At 39.4% G+C, this 25078-nt stretch overlaps 1 protein-coding gene across 1 annotated transcript; it reads right to left on the bottom strand.

Moving 5' to 3' along the window:
- Positions 1–12441: 12441 nt before the first annotated feature.
- Positions 12442–24191, bottom strand: LOC101853957 (salivary glue protein Sgs-3-like). The gene is made up of 7 exons (XM_035971417.1): positions 24179–24191; positions 23159–23281; positions 19592–19768; positions 17300–18068; positions 16938–17107; positions 14669–14816; positions 12442–12628 (listed from the first exon to the last, which is right to left on the bottom strand). Exons 1-7 carry the CDS (start codon positions 24189–24191, stop codon positions 12442–12444), a joined length of 1587 nt encoding a protein of 528 aa, XP_035827310.1.
- Between the last annotated feature and the right edge of the window lie 887 nt (positions 24192–25078).

Here is a 25078-nt window from a genome sequence, read left to right as displayed (position 1 = left end):
CCACTGAATGCCACTGCGTTGTCCCGCTGTTGTCTGTCTCATTATCCAATCCACTGCTAATAAAAAGAGAAAAGGCGATAGTAGGCATCCCTGTCTCACTCCTGTTTTCACTTCAAACGAGTCGTCCCCTGCCCCCAAGTAATGCACTGCAGCTCATTCCCTCATACATCTTCTTTATCAGTCTCACGAACTTGTCAGGTGTTCCATAGTGGCGCATGAGCCTCCATATTTAGTCCCTATGTAGGCTGTCAAAAGCTTTCTCGTATTCAACAAAGTTGACTTCTCCACTATTATCCTCAAAATAGCAATCTGATCTGTACTTGATCTCTTTTTACGAAATCCTGCCTGCTCCTCTCTTAGTTTTACATCCACGGCTTCCTTCAGTCTTTCCAGTATGGTACGACTTAAAATCTTTCCAGGAATGGACAGTAGCATGATTCCTCTGTAGTTTTTACACTCATGCAGGTCTCCTTTCTTAGGTAGTTTCACAAGCCAACCTTCTCTCCAATCCGGTGGAAATTCTTCGCTGTCCCATAATTTGCCAATAAATCCATTAAGAATCCCTGCCGAGGTGTCGATATCCACCTTGAGAACTTCTGAGGGAATTCCATCTGAGCTGGCCGCCGTGCCTGTCTTCTGGTGCCTTGTCGCCTCCTTGATTTCCTCTAAACTGGGCTTTTCTTCACTCCCCCTCGGACCAATCTCTGCTGGTGGAATGTCAGACTGTATTTTTTTTAAACTTAGGTCTGTTCAGTAGCTCGATGAAATGCTCCTTCCGGCGTTCTTTCTGTTCGTCTGGATTTGTGAGAAGCTTTCCCTCTTTACCCTTAACGACTAGCACCACGCTATAGCTCAATCTTTCCTCACTGCACCCCACCCCCCGCGCACCCAATATCAACACTTTAAAGAAATCAATTTCATATTCTATCCTCCAATTTCCCATTCTGTCTTCTTATGTCCTCACTAATCCACACCCTCCCTACCCCTCCCCCCTCCAAACTTTTCATGTCTGTCCACCTACGTCCCTCCTTTCCTGTTCCCACGTTCTATATTCGCCCCCCCCCCCTCCTCAATCTCCCCTTCCTACTCTCAATATCCCTATCCTATCCCCCTTCCCCAACTCTCCCTTTGCCTCCCAATTTCTTCGTAATATTATTATTTTCCTCATACCTACTCTGCATGCCCTTTCCCATTCCCTCCACTTTCACTGGCTAAATTCGTCTTCCCAGACAGACCGTCTATAAAGACAACACCACTAAGGACGGCATCACTGGACTAAGGGCTATGTGCTGCAGACAGTTGTATGTTAAGAGAGATGTGGGCTGTGTACATAAAGACTGGACAAGTCAACGATATAAGTAAGTATTCCTTTGGGACAGGGTTTTTTAATTCAAATTATCCGCGGGCTGCAGGCGCCAAGAAATACTGTCTTGCTGAGCCTGGATCTCTGCTCTCTCTCTCTTTCAGTCCCATTTTTTTCTCTCTCTCTCTCTCTCTCTCTCTCTCTCTCTCTCTCTCTCTCTCTCTCTCTCTCTCTTTCTCGCTCTTTCTTTTTTCTGTGTTTCTGTCTTTGCATTCCAAAAACAAAAGGCTTTCTAGTACGATATTTTTAAAGAATGGTAAAAATGCAATTACTTTTTCCTGTTGTAAAACTAAAACGTGAAAGGCAAGCTCTTCAACACCGCAGCCTGTGCCTTGTGACCCATACGTAAAAGAAACAATGTAGTCAATCTCTCGGCAATTAAGTGGCATGTGAGAAAAGTGCTTTGGCCTGCTAGCAGCGCTAATAGTACACTTCAATGTCATGTTGCGGCTGCATAATAATATTATAATACTGTAGGCCTTGACTGGCTCACGGCCCGCGAATTGGACACGCCTTCCCCACCTGCTGGGTGCACTAAACACACGAACCCAACCACTTGGAAAGGACAGAACTCCGAATGCACTCAATCCACACGCTTCCACATCAATGTAATCTTCAAATTTTGTGTATGTAACGCTTTGATATTTTAAACAAGCTAACATAATGAATGTGTAGAAGGTGACAACTGTTCAAAAATATTTATGGCGTTTCTTTCCCAGTATGTGTTGCCCACCCATATACCTGGCTATGTGATTCACATCACATCCGTTCACTTTCTATAGACTTTATAGAGAAAAAAGGCATGTTGATGCGGAAAAAAAAATCCAACATACGATTGCAAACATGTATTATAAAAAAATATGTAAGCATGAAATAAATGGAAACATCTTTTTATTTTCAACAAAAACGTAAAACAAACAGAAACACGGAGACAAGCTGTTTTCTGGGTGCCAGAGATGTGATTGCTACTTGCGACTCTTGCACCTGCACAAATAATGGGAGATGCCAAAGAACAAAAGTATTGTTCACAACAGAAGCGGCAAAGAGCAACTGAATGGTCTTTGCCGATGAGATGGCCACACTTCTCACAACGAGATTTAGGCTATATATCCTTTTTGACCTGGCACAGTGCACATTTCTATTGCTTTCGAGACTCAGGAGATGCATCATTTGGCTTGGACCTCTTCCTCTGGCTTTCGATTTCGATAGACAATATTTGAGTATTTTCAGAGACTTAAAAAAAGGAGACTTAAAAGAAGTGTCAGGGTTTTGTTTGATTGGTTGATTCAGTGTAGAGGAGGTTGATTTCCTCTTGTTCTGTTGGACAACCAGTTGTTTTCCCAGCACCATGTTGAAGTGCTTCCAGTAGTCTGTGGGTGAACGCTTGCATTTGAGGATCATGGTTTGCGGAATGTCGCATGAGACAATGGGACTGAGGTCGGTGACTTCAAAAAAAGACCAACGCCTTGTTGTTGTCTGTGACTGATCTTGTTCCTGTGCACTGCGTACTCCATGCCCAAATAAGGGAAAACTCTGAGTGGAGTGCTGCTTTCAGAGTCACAAGCCCAAAAAATTTGAATCCCATGTTTTAGTGCTTTTGTTTGTTTTGTTTTAGGAACAGTTTTACTGTAGTTTAAACAACATTAGGTGATATCTGTGCCTAAGTATAAAGGTGTTACGAGAGAATAACAGACAAAAAACAAGAGGGAGGAAAGATTTTGACCATCAGTGATATTTGACAGGGAAGGAACAAGCTACTCGAAAGCATCGGCCAACCACCTACCTTATAATTGTGCATTTATTTTGCTTGATACGGGTTGCCTACAAAACAACACATACATCCCATATTATGTCACCTAGCACGTCCACTCTCCTAAAAAAGAAAATATAGAATAGCATTATTGATGTGATATTGTTTGGGGCTAACCCCTCTTTCAGCGCTTATACGGTTATATAAGAGATTCAGATGGGACCTGCAGTAATACGGGCCTATGCTGACCGAGAGCCGAGGTAAATTCCCTAACCACCGACGTTCCTTCCTCAACACCCCGTTTGGGATTTGAATTTGGACTATAATCTCAGCATAACTCAAAGTGAGCGAGTGGTACGTCGTTCTGTCTTGCCTGTGTGCCGATTGAGGTTCTGGTATAGTAGATAGAAGATCTCGCAAATTCTTAAGTGTGAAAATTGCTGTTGAAGTCATTTTGCTTAGTTTAGATACACATTGTTCTTAATAATCTCTATGAAAACAAAATAACTAACTAGATCTAACTAACAACAAAAACAACAACAACAAAAGAATAAAATCAAGAACCAAATTGTTTGTAAATACTTACAAAAAGCTTAACAAATATTAATGTACTCGCTGCTCTAGCAAACATTTCAATAATGACGTTTACGCTGCAACTGTAAGGCTTTTCGCCGTCTATTGCAAGCAGAAGGTGGGATTTCTATTCATGACAGCCGAGTCAAAGCAACTCCACGTCTGAAGGGGGCGTTTCTTCTAACGTTTTGGGGGTCTCTCGTGGCCTAGAGGTTAAGGTGTTGGCCTCTCATTCAAAAGGTCCCGGGTTCGAATACGGGTAGCGACTGAAAAATTTCTTCTCTAAAATTGTCTCCTTTCACCTTCTTTTCTGCTCTCTGACAATGTCCTGTTGTCTGCTTTCATTTCCGCTTTCTGCCCCCACCTCCTCACCTCCTTTCAACTGAAAATATTAGGTGTGTCCCGCGCGCTCATATGACCTTATGCAGTTACGAGCGCCGTAAAACACTTAACAAAAACAAGCAAAACATAACGTTTAGTAACGGATCAGTGACCAGAGATAGGACGCATACTCAATTTAATATTTTCCCGCACGGGATTCAAACTTAGGTCTTCCGCTTACGTTAGCAAAGCGCCTAACTCTTACACCATAATGGCCAGTCACCACTATTGGACACAACTATGTAATGATACTTTATTTACTGTCATTAATCATCCAGGAAAAATGTCTGGCTACTCTGCCCAAAGAACAAGTACATGAAGGGCCTCAGGAGGGACAAAGGGGAGAAAATTTCAAGCATTATTGGAGCAACATGTTGTGCTAGTGACCCAATGGAGGATCTGACTTCAAGCAACTGCTATGACCAAGCTGCGCCAAGGAATTGGCTTAGACATTGGGTGTGGTCCAGATTGGAATGTAAGCAAGGCTATTATGCGGTGGGCATCTACAAAGGGGGATGCAGCCAGGTGAAATGTATTGCAAAAATTAGATGCTGCTACTCAAGGGAAGTCAATTACTTTGGTGAATTTCGATATTTTAGCAAATATAGATTTCTTCCCTGATCCATTATTAAACTTCAGTTTTGAACTATAACCGGAAAAACGTGAAAGTTATAAAATAAAGTTCTTGCAATATCAATCCCTCTTGTATTTGTTATAGTTTTTTGTGTTTGCGCTTTAGTTTGTTTTGATTTAGTAATACTTTTGCAGCAATTGCAACAATATTAGGACATATAAGTGTCGGATATTAAAGGTTTTACAAGAGACTAACTGAAATAAAACTGGAAGGAGAAGAGATGCGGACGATAGATTTTTGCTTGAAAAGTATAAGCAAACCACACCAGAGACCTGCCAAGACCCCACCTTTTCTTTAGGTGCTGTATTTTGCTTGATAAAGACAGTCTACTTAACGGCACACACGTCCCATATCTCATGTAGGAAGTCCACTCTCCAAAAGGAAAAACATATAGAATGACATCACTGGTAATGACAACTCGTATGGTGGGGTATTGTTTGTGATTGACTCCTCTTTCAGTTCAGTAATCCTATCTAAGAGATGGGACATCACAATAGAATTTCCCTCTGCAACCACCCCACCCTCAAAGCAAAAAAGCATAAGCCATTTAGACCGAGAGTGTTGCAAAATTCCATAAACAATTGAAAGTTCCTGAATCAGAACGATACTCCCATCTTGACACAAATTGAGCTAGTGGCCCGCCTTTCATTCTTGACTGTCTTTCGATCGAGGTTTTGGTATAGTAAATCGCCGAGGCCACAAATCCTGACGTCCGAAATCTGCTTATGATAATCATTTTCTTATTTTCAACTCCTATTAATCATATTATTAATATCTATGGAAATAAATAAACAAACACGTTATTTAAAAAAGAAGAAACAAGAACAACAACCCAAAAACCTCACAAAAATTGTTGTCTCTGCTCCAGCAAAATACTGACGTGTGAGGTGTAACTGTTAGCTCATCACAATCCGTTGTTAGCGAAGGCGGGAGCTCTATTCTAGCCAGAGAAAGAACAAAGTTATGCAGTTCAAGTGTCCCTGTCTGTCAGCTGCGATGGCCCTGACAGTCGAGTCAAAGCAACTCACCGTCTGCGGTAGGCGTAAAATATTAACAATCATGAAAGCGTCACGACGCGGAGGAATCAGGGGTTATTCAACTTTTGAACATGTGGAGTTATTGGTATCATTTTAAAGCCTGTTCATTTGTCTTGATTCCAGTGAAAGAATACTCATCTTTCATGAAAAGAAATCGAAATATTTGCAATTGAAGGAGGTAGAGGGTCACCTGGTTTTAGAGGTAAAATTAGCGAGAAAATGGCCTCAGAGGACGATATCTATCCTGCGAAATAGAAGAATTTAAAGAATTAAAGGTTACGATGGCTTTTGGCTTCTGCTGTGGCCGGTAAGACCTATTCTGGCAGAGAAATGTTTGTCACATAGTTAGAATTTAATTTTAAAGGCTCCACATCCACTTGCGGACGAGAGTTGCTTGCGGGCTTCTCTCTGGGTTTCAGCATGTACAATATTCGTGAAGCCTCATACAGTGTGCTGCCCACTGTGTCTGCAGCGTGGTGCGTCAGGAGCCAGGCTCTCCCATGTTGAAGGATTTATGTTTAAGTCCTTCAGAGCCATTTTCAGGGTGTCATTGTAGCACTTTTTTGTGCGCCAACCTTATGCTTCCCTGCGGACATTTCACTGCCTTTGGGATTCTGAAATCAGGCATTCTCACGATATGCGAAGTTGAGTCCTTTTGAGCGTAAAACACAGACCCCCGGTATTTGTCCTTTTGAGAACTTCGGTGTTTGGTATTTATTTTATCATGCTTTTTGATACCAAGAATTCTCCTGAGGTATTTTAGGAAGAAATGGTTAAGCTTCTTCGAATGGCATTGGTACACCGTCCAGGGCTCGGCACCACACCACAGCGTTGGGAGGATCACAGCATTGTAGAAGACTTTTGTGCCATTTTGATAAATGAATGGAACCGAAACATTCTGGCCCCAAATCCCAAACGCATATTGGAAGACAGAAAAGCAGGTTAAAAATTTAAATAAACATACCTTTCAGGATGTAACAGCTTAAACAAGAAAATGTATCCTGAGAAATGGTAGATATCTTAGATCTATGGACTACCTTCCTCGTTCCCTTGCTCGAATTAAAATATGAAAATATAAGGACAACTTAAAGTAAGACAACCTGAAGAAGGATAACACACAAAAACAGTCTTATTGTTTCCTATAAATGTATTATTTTCTTAACAATAAAATGCAAGCTGCAACAATTATTCATTAAAATATAGGTTGTTTCGTTTTCAATAAACACTATTGCCCAGAGACGTTTCAACGCATAAGCTATCGTATTTCGTTCGTAGTTATTTTTATTTTATAGTCACCATGTATTGTCTAGGAGCAATCCATATCGACATTGCGCGGCATTTGTAAAGCTGAATGGGGAAAACCAAAGAAAATCACAATGACAAAATCAAAACCAAACTACGGGAAAACATGAGACAACAATACAGATCACTGTTAAAATCGTAGCAGGCACGAAATTTTCGAGCAGCGGCTGAACAAACAACCGTACATTTCCAACCATCTTACATAATCAGAAACATGTTTTACACGCTATTATTGGAGTAACATGCTGTGACAGAGTGCGGGGAGAGAAATCAACGTCCAAGAACTGCTATGACCAAGCTGCACCAAGGAAATGGTTTAGACATTGGGTGTGGTCCACTCTGGAATGTAGGACTGGCTATAACGCAGTGGGCATCTTCAAAGGTAGATGCAGTCAGGTGAAATGTATTTCGAAACTTCGATGTTGCCTGTCACTGGAGGACAATCGCTGGATGAATAGATCCTACAGGGGTCCTATCTTTGGTCGCTGAGCCATTACGAAACTTCTGTTTTGAACTGTGATCGGCAAACATTAAAGAAATAAAATAACGTTCTTGTAATATCTATCCATTTTTTAAAGTGTTGTAGTTTCTGTCTAAGTACGTTTGTCTGTTTTGTTTCAATACGAGTTTTACCGCACGTGTAAAATTATAAGATGATATAAGATTTGAAGATTAAAGGTGTTATAAGAGAGCAAGAGAACCAAAAGAAGAAGGAAGACAGATCCAAGAACTAAACTTTTATTAGGTGATACGATTTGAAGATTAGAGGTGTTATAAGAGAGTAACAGAAACCCCAGACAAGAAGGAGAAGAGATACGAACGAGAGATTTTTGGTGAAAAAAGAAGACGTAAACCACATCAGAGCACCTACCAAGTGCTCAACTTTTATTTGCGTCTTTAAAAAACATTATTCTGGCAACAAAACATACTTCCCGTATGTTATTTAGTAAGTCCATTATCCAAAAGGAAAAACACATTACAGAATGACATCATTGGTTATGTCAACGCGTGTGGAGTGGTAATTTAGGGATCTAACTTCCTTTTTAGGAACTTTCCTGAGCAGAAAGACGGGGATATGTAATTTGAAAGCCTTGTAAAATTCCATATTCACTTCAAGTTCCAGAACACCCCATAAGGGATTCGACCTAAGACCATGCGCTCTCAGGATGACACAAACTGAGCAAGTGGCGCGCCATTCTTCTTTGCCTGTCTGAGGATCAAGGTTTTAAAATAGTAAATCGCTGAAGTCAAATATCCTTACATATGAAATCTGCTTATCAAAGTCCTTTTCTTACTTTAGACTAATATTAATCGTATTAAACACTATGGAAAGAAACACACCCATTGAAATGAAGAATAACGACAACAAAATCAAGTACAACAACACCAGCAGACAAACAAAAAGCAATACAAAAACCCTTACAGAATTGTCCTCGCTGGTCCAGCAAAGGTACTGACGTCTGTGGTGTAACGGTTAGGGTCATTGCAGTACGTTGCCAGCAGAAGGCAGTTCTTCTCCAGCCAGAGAAAGAAAATGTTTCTGAGTTTCCCGAAAGCTCGTCCTTAATGAATTTTTTGTTTAAAGTTCATTCAGATTTCATAGTATGTTTTACAGCAGATCCCTTCCATCGTGGCAGATCAGCACGGAAGAGCTTAGTACTGGAGACTCGGCTATGGCCCACCACGGAGTAAAGAGACTATCGTAAAAGACGCTGAATCGATGACTCCGTTAGCAACACAAGTATAATACAAGATAAAAATCCCTACTCTAAAATTACAAAGTTCTATCTCATGTTCAATACTTGGTTGTGAGGAATTTTACATTAAAATTTTGAGTTTCACAACATATCAAGCTTTTTCGAAAGTAATTCTTTGAATACTCTTGATAACGATTCCGAATAATCTTACGGTTTTGATTGAGCAGATAATGGTTTCTGAACTCATGGTCGTAGTCACTCAAAACAGCCAAAATGTCAGAACGAACTTCGAAATTCTAAGGTAGCTTAATATCTTTAATATGATAGGCGTATCTACATGTGAAGATTTGATTCGACCCATTTTGAACATGCTTGATTTAGTGTGCAGATCTGTGGGTCACTGTGGACTAGCAACTGTCTTTTTTTTATCCTCGTAAGAACATAAGACAGCAGACTGTAATCATCGTGATGCACGTGGCATGGGGAGTATTGACGTTGTTGTCTTATAGAGACAAGACACTGTTTGCTAATACCTGCTAAAATCTGTTTTTATAAGACCATAAGTACAGGTTATAGGGCGCATACGTAGATCCTACTTTTCTTTTCACCTTTGTTGTTTCTGTCTATCCGTCTTGCTTCTTCCCCGCCCCTACGGTCGTTATTGCGTCGATATCTTTTCTCTTTACTCAAACAAAACAAACAAAACAAAAGCTTCCATGCTAAACTACAAGCACTAGGAAGGAATACTTACAATGTAATCTGTCATAACTTTGAAGAATCTTCAGTCACATTCTCCTGTTTCTTCTTTTTACTCAAACAAAACAAACAAACAAACAAAACAAAAGCTTCCATGCTAAACTACAAGCATATGGGAGGAATACTTGCACTCTTATCTGGCACAAGTTTGTAAAATGATCAATCACATTCTCCCAAGATATTTCACAACAATTCAAAATCTTAAATGCTGCTTTCATACACGCAACAGATACAAATAATACGTTTACAATCCATTCGTACATATAATTATCATTTAATATTTGCACCAAAACACAAATAGGAGGAGAGGGTGTTATAGGCTGGGTGGCTTGATCGACGTAATATATCAGTAGAACATTGTTCTAAAAGTTATATTAAAAATTATATAACTTTGAGAACAATATTCTACTGAAATATGGCGATCAAAACTACTAGATTTTAATGAATAACGTCGCGTCAATCAAAATTAAAACGATCTTTGCACAGGATCAACTTATACACGTGCATTGTTACCTCTGTAATTGGCACAAAGCTGCCGTATTATGCTGACAAAGGCTTTTTCAAAATTAAAAATAGTTTCGAGAAAAAAGTATTTTATCAACGTAATCATTAAAATAAGTGGTTCTTCCAAATTTTGAATTCTAATTTATTTAAAAACTAGTCACAGTTTCATTTTCATTTTTTCCCACACAAGTAGAGTAAGTGATCGGGATATCGATTTGACAAATTAAAAAATGGCTCCACAAAATGAAGATAAAATGCCTTTTGTAAGTTTACGGCAGTACTTGATTCTAATGTGTATGTAGATAAACCTGAACACGATACAGGGCATCCATGGACATGGGTTGTTTGATGGGTGTGAATGTGTGGAGGTGAGTGGGGGAGGTGGATCATTGTATATTCAATATAATTTTCATATATTAGGCATCGTGGTGAAATCGAGCACTCGTCAAAATAATGAAATCGAAGAAATGCATTTTGTTGTCCTTTTGGCAATTTGTAACGAAATGTTTTGTTAGGCGTTGTTTTTTTTGACTCAACACTTTCCATCTAAAAACATTTCTTTAAGGAAATTCCCAAAGAGGGTGGGGTGGGGGGGGGGGGTGACTTAACATGTTCTTATGCGGAGTAGAGTTGTAAGTGGGCTGATTCATCAATGTCATGCTCATAACTGTGCATGAACTGCAACAGGGAGGTGCTGCTTTTTTATTTTCCTAATCCTTACTACCGCAATTTTCCCCTCTACTTCTTGTGTATGTTTGTCACACTCTTGTGACCGGCTATTTCCGGGGTGCCATGATAGTGGAAGCAGACTTAGTGCTGTTGAGGCTAGAGAGGTGAGCAGAGTAAGCCTGATTCTCTGTAAGGACATATCTGTTGACATCCACTCCTTGGCGCTCATATCACCTCATGCAATTGCAAGAGCCGTAAAACCTCTACTAAAATTAGAACAACTTTCGCGGCCATTTTCTTTCTAATTTTACCTCTGAAGCCCGGTGACCCCAACCTTCTTCAATCGCAAATATCCCGACTTCTATCCATGAGAGATGAGTATGTTATTTTTTCACCGAAAGCAAGACAAATCAACAAACTTAAAATGAAACCAACAACTCCACGTATCCAAAAATTGACGAGCGCCCGATTCATCTCGTTGTGATACGACAATATATATATATATATATAATATATATTTTACATATATAATGATGTATATATATATTTTATTATATAAGTAGTAATTGTTTGTAGTAATAATCACACGGTCAGTTATATAATCACATCGTTTGCATACCCTAAAATAATACTGTAGGCTAAAAACCAACCGTCATAGGTTAAAAAAAACTGATCATAAATAATTCTCTACAATACTGTATAATAGTGTATAATAACAATACCACCACCACCACTACTACTACTACTACTACTACTACAACTACTACTACTATTATTACTACTACTACTACTACTACTACTACTACTACTACTACTACTACTACTACTACTACTACTACTACTACTACTACTACTATTACTACTACTACTACTACTACTACTACTACTACTACTACTACTACTACTACTATTACTACTACTGCTTCTGCTGCTGCTGCTGCTGCTGCTGCTGCTGCTGCTGCTGCTGCTGCTGCTGTTGCTGCTACGGATATCAAAGTCAGAGGGCTTCATTGAGAAAAACAACTGTGTAATTCGCACACCTCTATAAACCTTCTGACAATCACAAACTCCCACTTTGATAATTTAATCAATTTTCATTATTTGGTTAATTTCATTCGGTTGGGGCCAACTCGATAATATTCTTCATGGATTGGGTAAGAGCTGCCAGTTGTAGTTTTATAATTTGCAACACAATAAGGTCATATAAGTATCGAAGATTCGGGGTGTCTCAAGAGAATAGTAACTAACACAAAATGAGGAAGAAGCAGAAAAAAGGACGAGAGATGTCTGATTTGAAAGAAGGAGCAAAGCACACCAGAGCACCCTCCAATCATCCCCAAAGCTACCACTGTGTTATAATATGGACCAATTCAACTAAATTCGACTGTGACCTTCAATATCAAGCATGCTCTTTTTATAGTTCGCGGGCCAAATTGGTCATACTCTGACCCAAAATGGTAACTTTTACTCTTGTATGTATCACAATCTCGCTGGAGTTGATTGAATCGAACAAATCAAATACGGGCAACTGGCATTGGATATTTCATCGCTGCTCGGCCTTTTGGATAAGATCGAAGTGTAGCATCTGTGTACTAATCTGTTCTCGACTTTTCGGCCTTGTGTCGAGTTCAAAATGGGAGTGATATACATAACCTTGGGGAGGCTTCGGCCTCAATTATAATATTATCTAGTTGATGTCAACGTCACTTGAATTTTGTTTTAAGTAAAAAAAAGGGGAAAAAATTAAAGGGTATTTCATATAACTTAGCATTTGTTCAGTTGACAGGGTTATACAGTTTGTCAAGCGCGGGTTTGAATTTCTGATTACAGTTGTCTTCCACACAACAGAAGTGGCAGTCAAGGTCATCGGTCAAGCCCAAATCCGGGTCATAGTTCACACATTTGCTTCTGTCTGAGGATTGGAGGAACCAGTCCGTGTAGCATGTTGGCTCGTCTACACACCTGGGGAGAAAAATTCGAGAACATTTGGAAGTTTTATGGTACTTAAATTCCAATTAGATTATATAAATGCCAGAGATTAGTAGAGGTGTTATATGAGAGTAACAAACAACGAAAAATAAAGGAGGGAGAGATAAGGATGATAGGTGTTTGATAGGGGAAAAGGAGCAAACCACATCAGAGCATTCACCAACAGTTCACTAACTTAGGAGAAAACAGTCAGCAATGGGCTTCAGGTATACATACGGACACATTCTCTCTGTGTCCCAACCACTCTCTCATTGTTCTGTTAGGCCTACTTACAGTTTAGGATTGACAAAACTGCCAACAATTCTGACTGAGCCACGTAACTGCTAAACCGTTAAAAAAATATTCATAATATCGTTGTTATAATAAAAAAGGCGTCACGTTTTGCCCAAAACTTCGAAGATTTTTCTATATTCTTTGTCTATTAATTAAGTTTAGGTCTTTATTTATTTAAGGAAAAAACAACAACGCTATAGCATTTGATCATTTTCTCCCCCCCCCCCCCCCCCAACCCTCTAAAAGGATAGTACTAACATCAGAAATATCGTGCGGTTCATCTGTTGCCAGGACATTCAGCGCCGTTTCTGTTCATTTACGGCCATGTTAGACTATACCACATACGCTGATGCAAGAATCCGTGAGGGTAGGTGGGTAGGTAGGTAGATAAGTAGGTAGGTAGGTAGGTAGGTAGGTAGGTAGGTAGGTAGGCATAAATAAGTATCTACGTAGGTATCTAGGTATGTTATTCTGTGTTTAAGGCTGTTGGCCCTTATCACATAAAGAATACACATTTTGCCCAAAATACTTCCGTGAAACGCCATAAATTATAAATGATACACTTATCAATAACATTTGGCTACCTAGAATTATGAAGTTCTATCGGACATGGTGTGGCCGTTTTGAGCTACTAAGACCACGAGGTCAGAAATCACAATTAAATCATGCTTTATCTACTCTATCAAATTCATAAGTTTTCTCTGAGTCGTTATCAAGATATTCAAAGAATTGCAATCGAAAAAATTAGAAATATTATTTTGATGCTCAATTTTTTTTACGTCTTATTCCTCCAAACTAGGTACTGAACGGGAACAAAACTTTGTAATTCTGAGGTAGAGTTTTTCAAAAAAGTCCGAGGGGGTAAGCTTAAACAAAATGTGAGGCATCGTGGTGAAATCAGGCTCTTGTCAAAACAATGAAATCGAAGATATCAGCGTTTTATCGTCAGTTCGACGAATGTTCGAATATTTGTTTTACAGCTCAATACCTTTTGTGTCCATTTAAAAATACATATTCATGTGAATTTACGTTTATAGAAGGTACAAAATATGACAAGGTAAACTTTCAATTTTCAAGGACTTTCAAGTTATTGAAGTTATCAAACTTTGGCGTCATGATAATTTTACCCCTGAAAACAGGCGACCCCTTCATCCTTCAATTATAAATATCGCATCTTTTATTCAAGATAGATGAGTATTTTTTTTCCATTGAAAGATTGTCAACTGAACATACATTAAGATGTTACCAATAACCCCACATGCCCAAGAATTACCGAACGCCCGGTTCTACCGCGTCTTAATGTTTGGTATATGAGGGTTATTGAAATAACCTTAAAACGTGTCCATTTGTCTTGCTTCTGATGAGAAAAAAAACCCAATATCCATCTATTTTGAACGGAGGTCGAGGTGGAGTTGCCCGGTTTCAGAGGTAAAATTATCAAAAGAAGTGACAACCAAATTTACTGAAGTTCAAAGCTAGAAAGTCGAAGAAACTGCAAATGTACATAATTATTCTTTGCCTTTGTTCAACGCTTTTCAACAAAATTCATGCACAATAAATGTACTTTTAAGTGGACGCAAAAGGTGTTGAGGAAAAAGAAATTTGCCAAACAGGTGAGAAAACAATATTACCTTTATCAATAATAATTTCATTATTTTGACGCGCGCCTCATTTCACTAGGATGCCACACAAATATTATAGTATCTATTTCATCATGCTAGGAAAAAGAACGATTTGTACCGTTTGACAACTTTTCTCCGACCACCCACGATAGCGATATCGTTCATACAGAACATCTTCCCGTCTGGACACACGGATGGCTGGCCAATGATAAGATCCACAGGTCCACATTCAGAACTTACACTCCCACACTGATAGCAGCTACGGGCTTAATAAAAAGTTGGGAGGGGGGACGAGGGGAAGGGATGGGGGTGGAAGAGAATGGGTGGGATGGAGGTGGGGGCATTGGAAGAGTGGGGTGGGGGGAGGGAGTAAAAGGAAAAAGAAGAAAGAACAAAACAGAAAGATAAACGTGTGGTTTCTAAGGAGACTGCTGAAAACTTCTTGAAAGGAAAATAATCAAATGAGTTAATACAAAAACAACAACCACAACAAAATCAACAACAACAACAACCCCAAAACAAAACATAAATATATCCCCCCCCCCCAAACTAAATCGTTCTTCTATCTAGATGGACAATGTACTAACAAATGTATATAAAAAAAGAAGAAGAAGAAAAAAGCTGAAGAAATATTTTAATGGCGTGAAGGCTGGTGTAGTCAGCCGAGAAAGAATTATCAGGCCAACAGCATTTCCTTCCGGGTTTTTTTTTCGCTTACATTTAACTTTGAAATTTAAAAGGCAGCACATTTTAATGAAACTAATAAAGACAAAAGTTATGTCATATCACGGGAATGGGCAGGGTGAATAAAAATTCAACATCTTCCTCACTACCAAGTGCTACATTAAATTTGCAGCTGCAAACATCGGTGATCATGGCTCTCCATTCACTTCTTTGCTCCGATGCTTTAAAAAAAAGCAACGTTTCCACCCATCTGTTTAAGTTCTCCAAGTAGGTTGCTCTGGGCCTTGTTTGCCTTCAATTTTGCCTGTGAGATTTAGATGTTCAAGACCTTTATGTCTATTCAGGTGTTCCCAAAACTGCCAGTTCGTCTTTTCCTGATTGTTTTATCTGTGAACATACTACGTGGGCTGCTTCAAATACTACCTTGTTTGATATCTTTTCCTTCCAAGATATTTTCAGCAGTCTCTTAAGAAATCACATTAAAAATGTCTGTTGCTTCTATTTTATTTTCGCTGTCTTTAGTGATTGCCCAGCATTCACAGCCATTTATTAGAGGGGTTGACGATGCATAGCATTTCAGAACTTTCATTTTGGTAGTCATTGAGATTTTCCTATTTTTCAGGATTAGGGTTCATTTTATTTAAACTATCCTTAGCCATTACAAAACTTTGCTTTATTTCTGTGGAACGTTTGGCATCATGTATAATATGTTATTATAGTATAATATTCTACTGTTGAACTTGTTTGATCTTTTCACCTTTGCCAATGAAATTACAAACACGATTTTGTTGATTTTTTAATATTATCCTGCATTCTGGTTTTTTTTTTCAAATTTAACAATGACCCTTTACATTGACTTTCCGTTACGACAGTGTTTAGAAGCGATTGAGGGTCCTTTTCTGGGTCTGCTATTAAAACTGTGTCATCAGCTTATCTGATGCTAATAATGTTTTCGCCGTTTACTTTGAGACCTGGGCATTCCTCTATGTTTCTAAGGATTGTCCACCACCTCCTACATTAACAAACAAAAAAACCCCCAACAAACATTATATAGTATGTAGTGTATTATCTGGGGGGTTTTACGCCTTGTATACACGCGTGGCATTCAGTCCTAGAATTGCCAACAGGACTGTCCATATTAGTCTTTGTGTTTATAATGAGTTCCGGAACACCTTAGTTCTTGTTTTGGTAAGTGTTTTACGGGATTCACGATTGCAAAATGTCATGTGAGCGCACGGGACAAGTTAAAAATTTTCAGTTAGGTAGGAATTAATTGTTTATTTTTGCCCGCGTGGCGGCCAAAGTTTACTCTTATCGATTTGGACTACCAAGGGATCTTTAAGGTGCGCCCTTGTCTGAGAAGGTGTGGTGTTAGGATTTTACCTACAATAAGATCACGGGTGTGACTGAAAGACAGCAGAACGAAGGAGAAGAGGAGTAGTACTAGAATCATTCTAGTTTATGTCTGTGAAAGAGTCAGGAGGACAGAGGAAGGGGCGATGGAGGGGGTGGGGGTGGGAGCAGAAAGTGGAGACGAAACCAGATGATAGAACATGGTTAGAGAGCAGGAAAGAAGGTGAAAGGTGAACATTTCAGAAAAGAAAAGTTTTTCGTCGATTTCATGTTCCGAGCCCGGGATCTTTTGAATGGAAGACAGACCCCGTGAGCTCTAGACCATATTGAGAGCCACCAGGAATACTTACGAGGTCCCGGTGTGGTCGGCAGTGTGCTGCTAGTTGCTCTCGTGGTTTGGGATGTAGTTTTTGTAGTGGTAGTTGGTGTTGTAGTTGTAGTTGTACTGGGTGTAGTAGTTGTAGTGGTGGTGGGAGCAGTGGTTGTAGATGTAGGTGTGGTAGTGGTGGGCGTTGTTGTAGTAGTGGTGGTAGGTGTAGTTGTAGTAGTGGTAGGTGTAGAAGTAGTAGTAGTGGTTGGTGTTGTTGTAAAAGTGGTAGTTGGAGAAGTGGTAGTAGTAGTAGGTGTGGTAGTGGTAGTGGTTGGTGTTGTTGTTGGAGTGGTAGGTGTAGTTATTGTAGTGGTGGTGGGAGTTGTGGTTGTAGTTGTAGATGTGGTAGTGATAGTAGTAGGTGTAGTTGTGGTGGGTGCTGTTGTAGTAGTGGGAGTTGTGGTAGGTGCAGTAGTTGTAGTAGTGGTGGTGGGAGTAGTGGTTGTAGTGGTGCTGGGAGTGTTGGTGGTAGTTGTAGGTGTAGTGGTTGTAGTAGTTGTAGTAGTTGTAGTAGTAGGTGTTGTCGTGGCAGTTGTGGTGGGAGTAGTGGGAGTAGTTGTAGGTGTGGTAGTGGTGGGCGTCGTTGTAGTAGTGGTAGGTGTAGTTGTGGTGGTAGTGGGTGTTGTTGTTGGAGTGGTAGGTGTAGTTGTAGTAGTTGTAGTAGTTGTAGTAGTAGGTGTTGTCGTGGCAGTTGTGGTCGGAGTAGTGGTAGTAGTTGTAGGTGTGGTAGTTGTGGGCGTCGTTGTAGTAGTGGTAGGAGTAGTGGTGGTAGTGGGTGTTGTTGTTGGAGTGGTAGGTGTAGTTGTAGTAGTTGTAGTGGGAGTAGTGGTGGTAGTGGTTGTTGTTGTTGGAGTGGTAGGTGTAGTTGTAGTAGTGGTAGTGGGAGTAGTGGTGGTAGTTGATGTTGTTGTTGTAGTGGTAGGTGTTGTTGTCGTAGTTGTGGGTGTGCTAGTTGTAGTGGTAGGTGTTGTAGTGGTAGTTGTGGGAGTAGTGGTGGTAGTTGGTGTTGTTGTTGTAGTTGTGGGGGTAGTAGTTTTTGTGGTAGGTGTTGTAGTGATAGTAGTAGGTGTGGTTGTCGTGGTAGTAGGTGCGGCACTAGTGGATGTGGTAGTAGTAATAGTTGTTGTTGTTGTTGGTTGTGTTGTCGTTGTTGCTGTTGTTGTTGGTGTTGTTGTTGTTGTTGTTGTTGTTGTTGTTGCCGTTGTTGTTGGTGTTGTTGTTGATGTCGTCGTTGATGCTGTTGTGGTGCAGAGGCCACACGTTCCTGGGCAGACGATTTGAACTAAGTTCTCAGTTTTACAGTTGCTGAAAAAACCTAAAGAAAATAGAACAAATGTCGTTCTTGACTTGAAATAGTATTTTTCAATGCCTATTAAATCTTTAAAGAAAACAATTGTATTGGTAATTTTCGGATGATGGTGTGGACAAGGGGATTAGTTGAGGTGAAAGTGGAAAACGAACAATGGAAGGTTAGAGTAAAAAAACGGACCCCCATATATTCCCGATATGATGTTGATGAGGGTTAGGGGTGGGAGATGAACGCGGTTTTTTAATGTGTTTTCGTTGGGAGCGGGGTGGGGACGGGCAGCCCCAATCTGTAACAAGTGCATATTAGAACACTCAGTCTTAAACTACGACTTGACCAAACTCACAATAATCATGGTTCACCGTGTAGACAATAGGGGTTGCAGCTGTGTGCAACAGGAAAAGGCGACAGGGCTGTTTTGGCATAATATGGAGCTTGAAAAGAAGATGCTTAATCTATGCGTTATCCATACTGCTTTTTCCCGTTTTTTTATGATCATGAAGATGATGATGATGAAGATGATGATGATGATGATGATGGTGATGATTGTGATAATGATGACGACAAAGATAATGAAGAGGATAAGTGTAATTATTGTGGTTTGTGACAGATCCACACACGCACCCACCCACACAAACACACACACACACACACACACACACACACACACACACACACACACACACACATACACAAACACAGGCAGACGCAGACACACACACACATGCACACAAGCACACGCACATACACATATGGACAACCATACACACGTATATAAATATAAAAATATATATATATATGTGTGTGTGTGTGTGTGTGTGCGTTAAATACAGCGCGCGTGCGTGTGTGTGTGTGTGATGAACAAACAGTATTTATTTACTTTAATTGTAATACATGTGATTAGAAATGTAGCAGTAACAAAATGCAATAACAGCTACAATAATTTTTGCTTCATATTACTGGGTGAAAGTATCAATACGTGACGTCAAAGGCCGAAGATAATTAGCTCAGCATAAATGTACCGTCCTGGTAAGTACACGTCTTGACTTGCTCTATGATTAACAAAACAAGAAACTGCTAGAACGTTGCTCTGAACTTTGCACCATCTTTTGTTATCTATCTATCCGTCTATTAATCTATCTATCTATCTCTATCTATCTATCGATCTCTCTCTCTCTCTTTCTCTCTCTCTCTCTCTCTATCTATCTATCTATCTATCTATCTATCTATCTATCTATCTATCTATCTATCTAATCAAACACCAACATAATGTTCTAATGTTATCGCTTTCTTACTTTTACAAATTTCTACACTTGTATGATCCTCACAACCAGGTTCATCAGTGGTCACAGGGGTCAAAATAGGGGTCACAGCTGGTGAGCTGTCCTCATCGCACAGATTGCAATATTTAGGACACAAGGACATGGTGAGGGGTGAGCTGCAGTTGTCGGCCAGGTGGAGTTTGTCACAGCCCCGACCCTCCAGGTGGTCAGAGCAAACAGGACCTGGAGACAGAGAGTATTTCAGGCCTGGGGTTCAAAACTATCGTATCTAATAAAACCCACCCAAAACACGACTTTTCATGAGAAGCAAAAAACAAAACAAAACAACAACAACAAGAAAAACAAGAACAAAAAAAAATAAACAAAAAAACAAACAAAAAAACAACAACCCCAAAACGGATTTTCTCTTCACACAGATGATTTAGGGATGTGAAAAACTGGCCAGACTTTTTGTTTTTGTTTGAAATTGTTTGGACGGCACCCTTAGTTACGAATCAGGCACTCGTCAATTCATGGGCGTGTAGAGTTATTTATATCATCATAAAGCTAGTTCGTTTGTCGTGCTTTAGCATAACAATAAAATTACCCATCTCGTACCTTGAATGGAAGTCGAAATAATATTTTCAGTTGAAAGAAGTCGCGGTTGCCTGGGTTTAGAGGTAAAATTAGTGAGAAAATGGCCTCAAGTTTGGTGACTGCCAAAGCTTGAGCTGCAACTTTACATTTTGTGTGCCTCTAATCAACCTTTTTATAGTAAAATCCACACATGAATGTGTTTTAAAGTAGGCATTAAAAAGGTGTTGAGTCAAACATAGAAAATGGAAAAAAAATTGCCCCACGGCCATAAAAATACAGATTTCTTTGATTCCACTCGATTGACGAGCGCCCATTTTCATAACGATGCCCCACAATTTCCTTTTTTCTTTCTCTTTAACCGGATCAATCGCTTCCCTAGAATTACAAAGCTCTGCTTGCTCAGTACCTTGCTTTGAGGACGTTGATGTAGAGAAATGTTGTATATGTTGTCATCTTGTTCAATTGTAGGAGGCACCCGTGCAATTTTGTTTGGGTAATTGAAAGCTACACGATCACTACATTAATATATCATGTGGCTCTTTGTTAAATCACTACCTTAAAATTACAAAATGATATCTGCTCAGTACCTAGCTTTGAGAAAGTTGAAGTTAAAAATGTTCTTTCACCTGTCAAGCTTTCTCGAAATAATTCTTTGACTATCTTTGAAAATGACTCCGAATAATCGTACGATTTTGATAGAGTTTCTCACCCAATGGTCCCAGGTACTCAAAACAGCCCCCCAAAATGTCAGTTAGAACTTTGTACCTCTAAGGTAGCAAAATGCAATTTTTTTCAAGATGAAACCGTCAAGTTGCACCCTTAGAATGATATGGCACATAGTTTTGAGAAAACGGGATTCAAAGTTGATTCAAAATCTTATATCGCAATTTTTTAAACACTTTTTCTTATAGGCTACAAACTGAAAACAAGAAACAGGTTAGATTGTCTCGTGCCCAACAACAACAACAACAACAACAACAACAACAACAATAACAGCAACAACAACAACCAGCAAACATTGTGTGAATAATTTGTAAAGGCCATAACGCTGATTTAAAGACATACAGTCATTTCATTCAAATTCTATGCTGTGTGGTCTCCCTGGACTTGTTTGACAAACAACGCACTCTTGTTTTTAGACACAGTGAGCGAAGCAAGTTTGTTAGTAATGCCTGAGTGTTTAACGCAGTGTACGAAAAACGTGGAGTAAGAACCCTATCATACTGAGGGCCTTCAGTGACGACACGGATTACCAGTTGTGCAATGTTTCGAGTGTGTGTGTGTGTGTGTGTGGGGAGGGGGGGGGTATTCTTTGGCATATCTATGGTAATACTTAAACTGTGTATGTTGATGTTCTGGTAGCTTCCACCCAAAAGTATTTCGTGGATCATTATAGTTTATCTTATCTTATCTTAAGAAGACCTCATAGGTACGAGCCAAATATTTTAAATGGGTATCTCAGTTGAAGGGGTCCTAAAAAAATAAGGTTCTTAATCACTCTGAGAACGTTTCGGGGGGAAAAACAAAAACCCATACAACAACAACCACAACAACAACAACAACAACAACAACAACAACAACAACAACAACAACAACCACAACAACAACAACAACAACAACCCCAACCCCAACAACGGAAACAACAACAACAACAACAGCAACAACAGAAAGCAAACCTTGCAAATTATTTGTAAAGGCCGTAACTCTGATTTAAAGACATCCAGTCATTTCATTCAAATTCTATGCTGTGTGGTCTCCCCTGACTCGTTTGACAAACAATGAACTTTGTTTTTATTTTAAGCGAATAAATGCTAGCTTCCCTCTTTACTAATGCCACACTCCTAGTATTCTTTTGCTCTAGTGGGCATGAGGGAAATTGCCACCAAAAAGGCCATACAAGGCAAATCCTCAAGCTGTCTACCCGGGCTGTTTTTCCATGAGTGGCATGGGGCTACACTGGCATGGGTAAATATGCCACGGGCGCACACATCTTTAGCTATTATTTGGCAGAGCAATTAAATTTTGTTCTTCAAACCAGCAAAATGGAGTCTATAGATGCAATAGGAAATTCTGTCAGTCATCTTTTATGGGAACCTTTCATATTAAATTATGTTTGTTTAGAACATCAATTCAAAGGTAATGTGCCTGAGTCGATTTAAAATGAAGACAAAAATTATTTAATTTTTAATAGAAAAATGTTTCAGTTTCGAATGACAAATCTCATTAATTTCATCTGGTATAAAGTGTTAGGGGTCCAAATATCTGGCTAATTCTAATAGCGTTCAGTGAAAGTCTGGCATTAAGTTACATTGATTTTTTATCTTGTTCAAATGACCAACTTTCCTATTGTCAGTAAATTCGACTTGAGTATACGACTTGGGCACGTCGATAGGTCAGGTGAGGGTGTTTGTGAGAGGCATAGCTTAAGTAGGGGTTTTACGGCAAATGTAATCCAGATTGGTCATTTGAAGACTGAGGAGTATAATGTGTTACTTGAGAGTTACTTATACATAAAAATAGAAGATGAGACAAGGACGCACAAGTTGGATCCCTGAAGAGATAGGCCATAGAGAACATGTCTTCTCCTGGTTAAACTACACATAATTAATTATTTGCACACATTATAATCAAGTGAATACACATACTCGTCCTCTCTTATTTTATTTTACACACACCCACTCTCTCTCTCTCACACACACACACACACACACACACACACACACACACACACACATACATACACAGACACACAGACGCAGATAGATAGATAGATATATAGATAGATAGATAGATAGAGAGAGAGAGAGAGAGAGAGAGAGAGAGAGAGAGAGAGAGAGAAAGAGAAAGAGAAACAGAGGAATAGAGAAATCAACAAACACACACAAACAAACACACACACACACACACACACACACACACACACACACACACACACACACACACACACGCACGCGCACGTGCACACTCTCTCTCCCTTTCTCTCTCTCTCACACACTCACTCACTCACTCACTCACCCACAAGCACAGGCTACATACCCACTTCGCACAAGCCACACGACAGAGGGCACAGCGCACCAACAATATCTATTTCTTGATTACATCCCCCATTATCCATGGTCAATTTCTCACAGTCGGCCAGAGGGCTGTCTTCGCAGGCTTCTGAAAGGAATAAAACAAAACCCAAACTAATTCATCTGTCGTCTTCGGAAATTAAATACCATTTGAGAGAGAGATCAAATCGTTGATCTAAATTATGTCGACGGGGAAGAAAAACGCGTATATTATTTACACCCCCTTTATGATAAAAACAAGAAAATATTTTAAAAGTCCTCACAGCTTTTTCTTCTTTCTAAATATGATTATTATAATATAAAAAGGGGCAAAAATCAAACCTCTATTTGTGTTTATACTGTAGAATGTCATTTGAAAGGAACTGAAACTTGGACGGATTTATTTTGTGATATTTCGAAACTATCTTGTCTACGTTCCAAGAAAAAAGAAAGACGAATGCCCTCGGATCCACTATTTATAGATTATCATGGTAGAGAAGAGAAACAAGTTAATGTCTCGCCATTACGGTTTAAAATCTAGGAGTAGTATTTTTCGTCTCGGAAAAAGTAAGTGTGTGAGTTGACACGACCTTTTCAACACTTTGTTAACTATTTTTTAAAAGAGTTGCAAGAACAGAATTTAATGTCCATGTACGAGAAGACCATATCAAATGGGCTGAGAGCATTAAAAAAACAACTCCACAAAATGACTCGAGTTTAAGAACTCCTAGTTGGGGATTCGAACTGGGACCATGCCATCCACAGACAAGGACGATACCGTTTTCTGAAGTAAAATATACCCTGTGAAATAATGTTGTTTATGCAATTTATGTTTTCCCATAATAATATAAAGACAGAGACAGGCAAACAGATAAGGAAAGAGTTGGACGAAATAAATTCCGTGATGGAAAAGCTGTTTAAAATTATTTTAAAATGCAGACCTATCTCCAAAAAGTTAAAGCCCAGTTTGTAAAGACACGACATCATGGTGACTTCCTATACCTACCATGTTCCTGCATGTGGTTGATACTTGAGTCATCCAGATAAAGAATGGTGCTATTTGTGTGCCAAAAAAACCACCAAAAAAAACTATTCTAATCCACAAACACACACGAGCAAAAAGTAGTTGTTTCTTAAAATCCAAATGAGTGATGAAGAGTAAGGGGCTGGCTCACCTTGTTGTTTCGCCGCATAGTGCAAGGTTTGCTCGGCTGGCACTGGACGATCTATTAGGAAAGACAGTGATGATAGTAGTAGTAGTATAGGGTTTTACGACGCTCGCAACTGCATAAGGTCATAATAATAATGAGCGCGCGAAACACAATTTGTTTGCATTCGCAACAGTTCACTGCACGGTTGGTTAGCTTTTGGCTTTTAGACTTTAAAATGTTAAAATGTAAAAAAATCAGTGTAAATATATATATTTTCGATTTAAGAAATTTTTTCTAGTTAACGTAAACATTTTAAATAGTATAAATTTCACTTAACAATTTGCCATACAGGCCAATGGCCTTTATAAAATTCAAAATTCAGCTGGGAACAGCGACGGAAAAAAATGTCTTGCAATTTCTTGCATTTATAATATTTCCTTCGGATCTCTCCAAAGTCTAGACATTCGGTTAAGATGCGTCTAATGGTAAAATCTGTGTCGCATCCGACACAGAACGGCTTCTCATCTCCCTGTAGGAGGTATTTGTGGGTCAGGGCCGTGTGTCCGATGCGCAATCGAGCAAAAATGACTTCGTCTCTTCTGGAGAGGTCCGAAGGTTTTCGCTGTTCTAGTTTGGGTTTTATAACATATACTTTATTGCTTTTCTGTTTTTCCCAGTGGCTCTGCCACAGTGATGATAGTGTTTTTACCATTGTTGCTATGCCGCGGTTGTTGATGTAGTTGTTGTTTGTGCTG

This window comes from Aplysia californica, unplaced genomic scaffold, assembly GCF_000002075.1.
Source record: "Aplysia californica isolate F4 #8 unplaced genomic scaffold, AplCal3.0 scaffold00433, whole genome shotgun sequence".
NCBI lineage: Eukaryota > Metazoa > Mollusca > Gastropoda > Aplysiida > Aplysiidae > Aplysia > Aplysia californica.
This window is presented reverse-complemented; position numbering and strand designations above follow the sequence as displayed.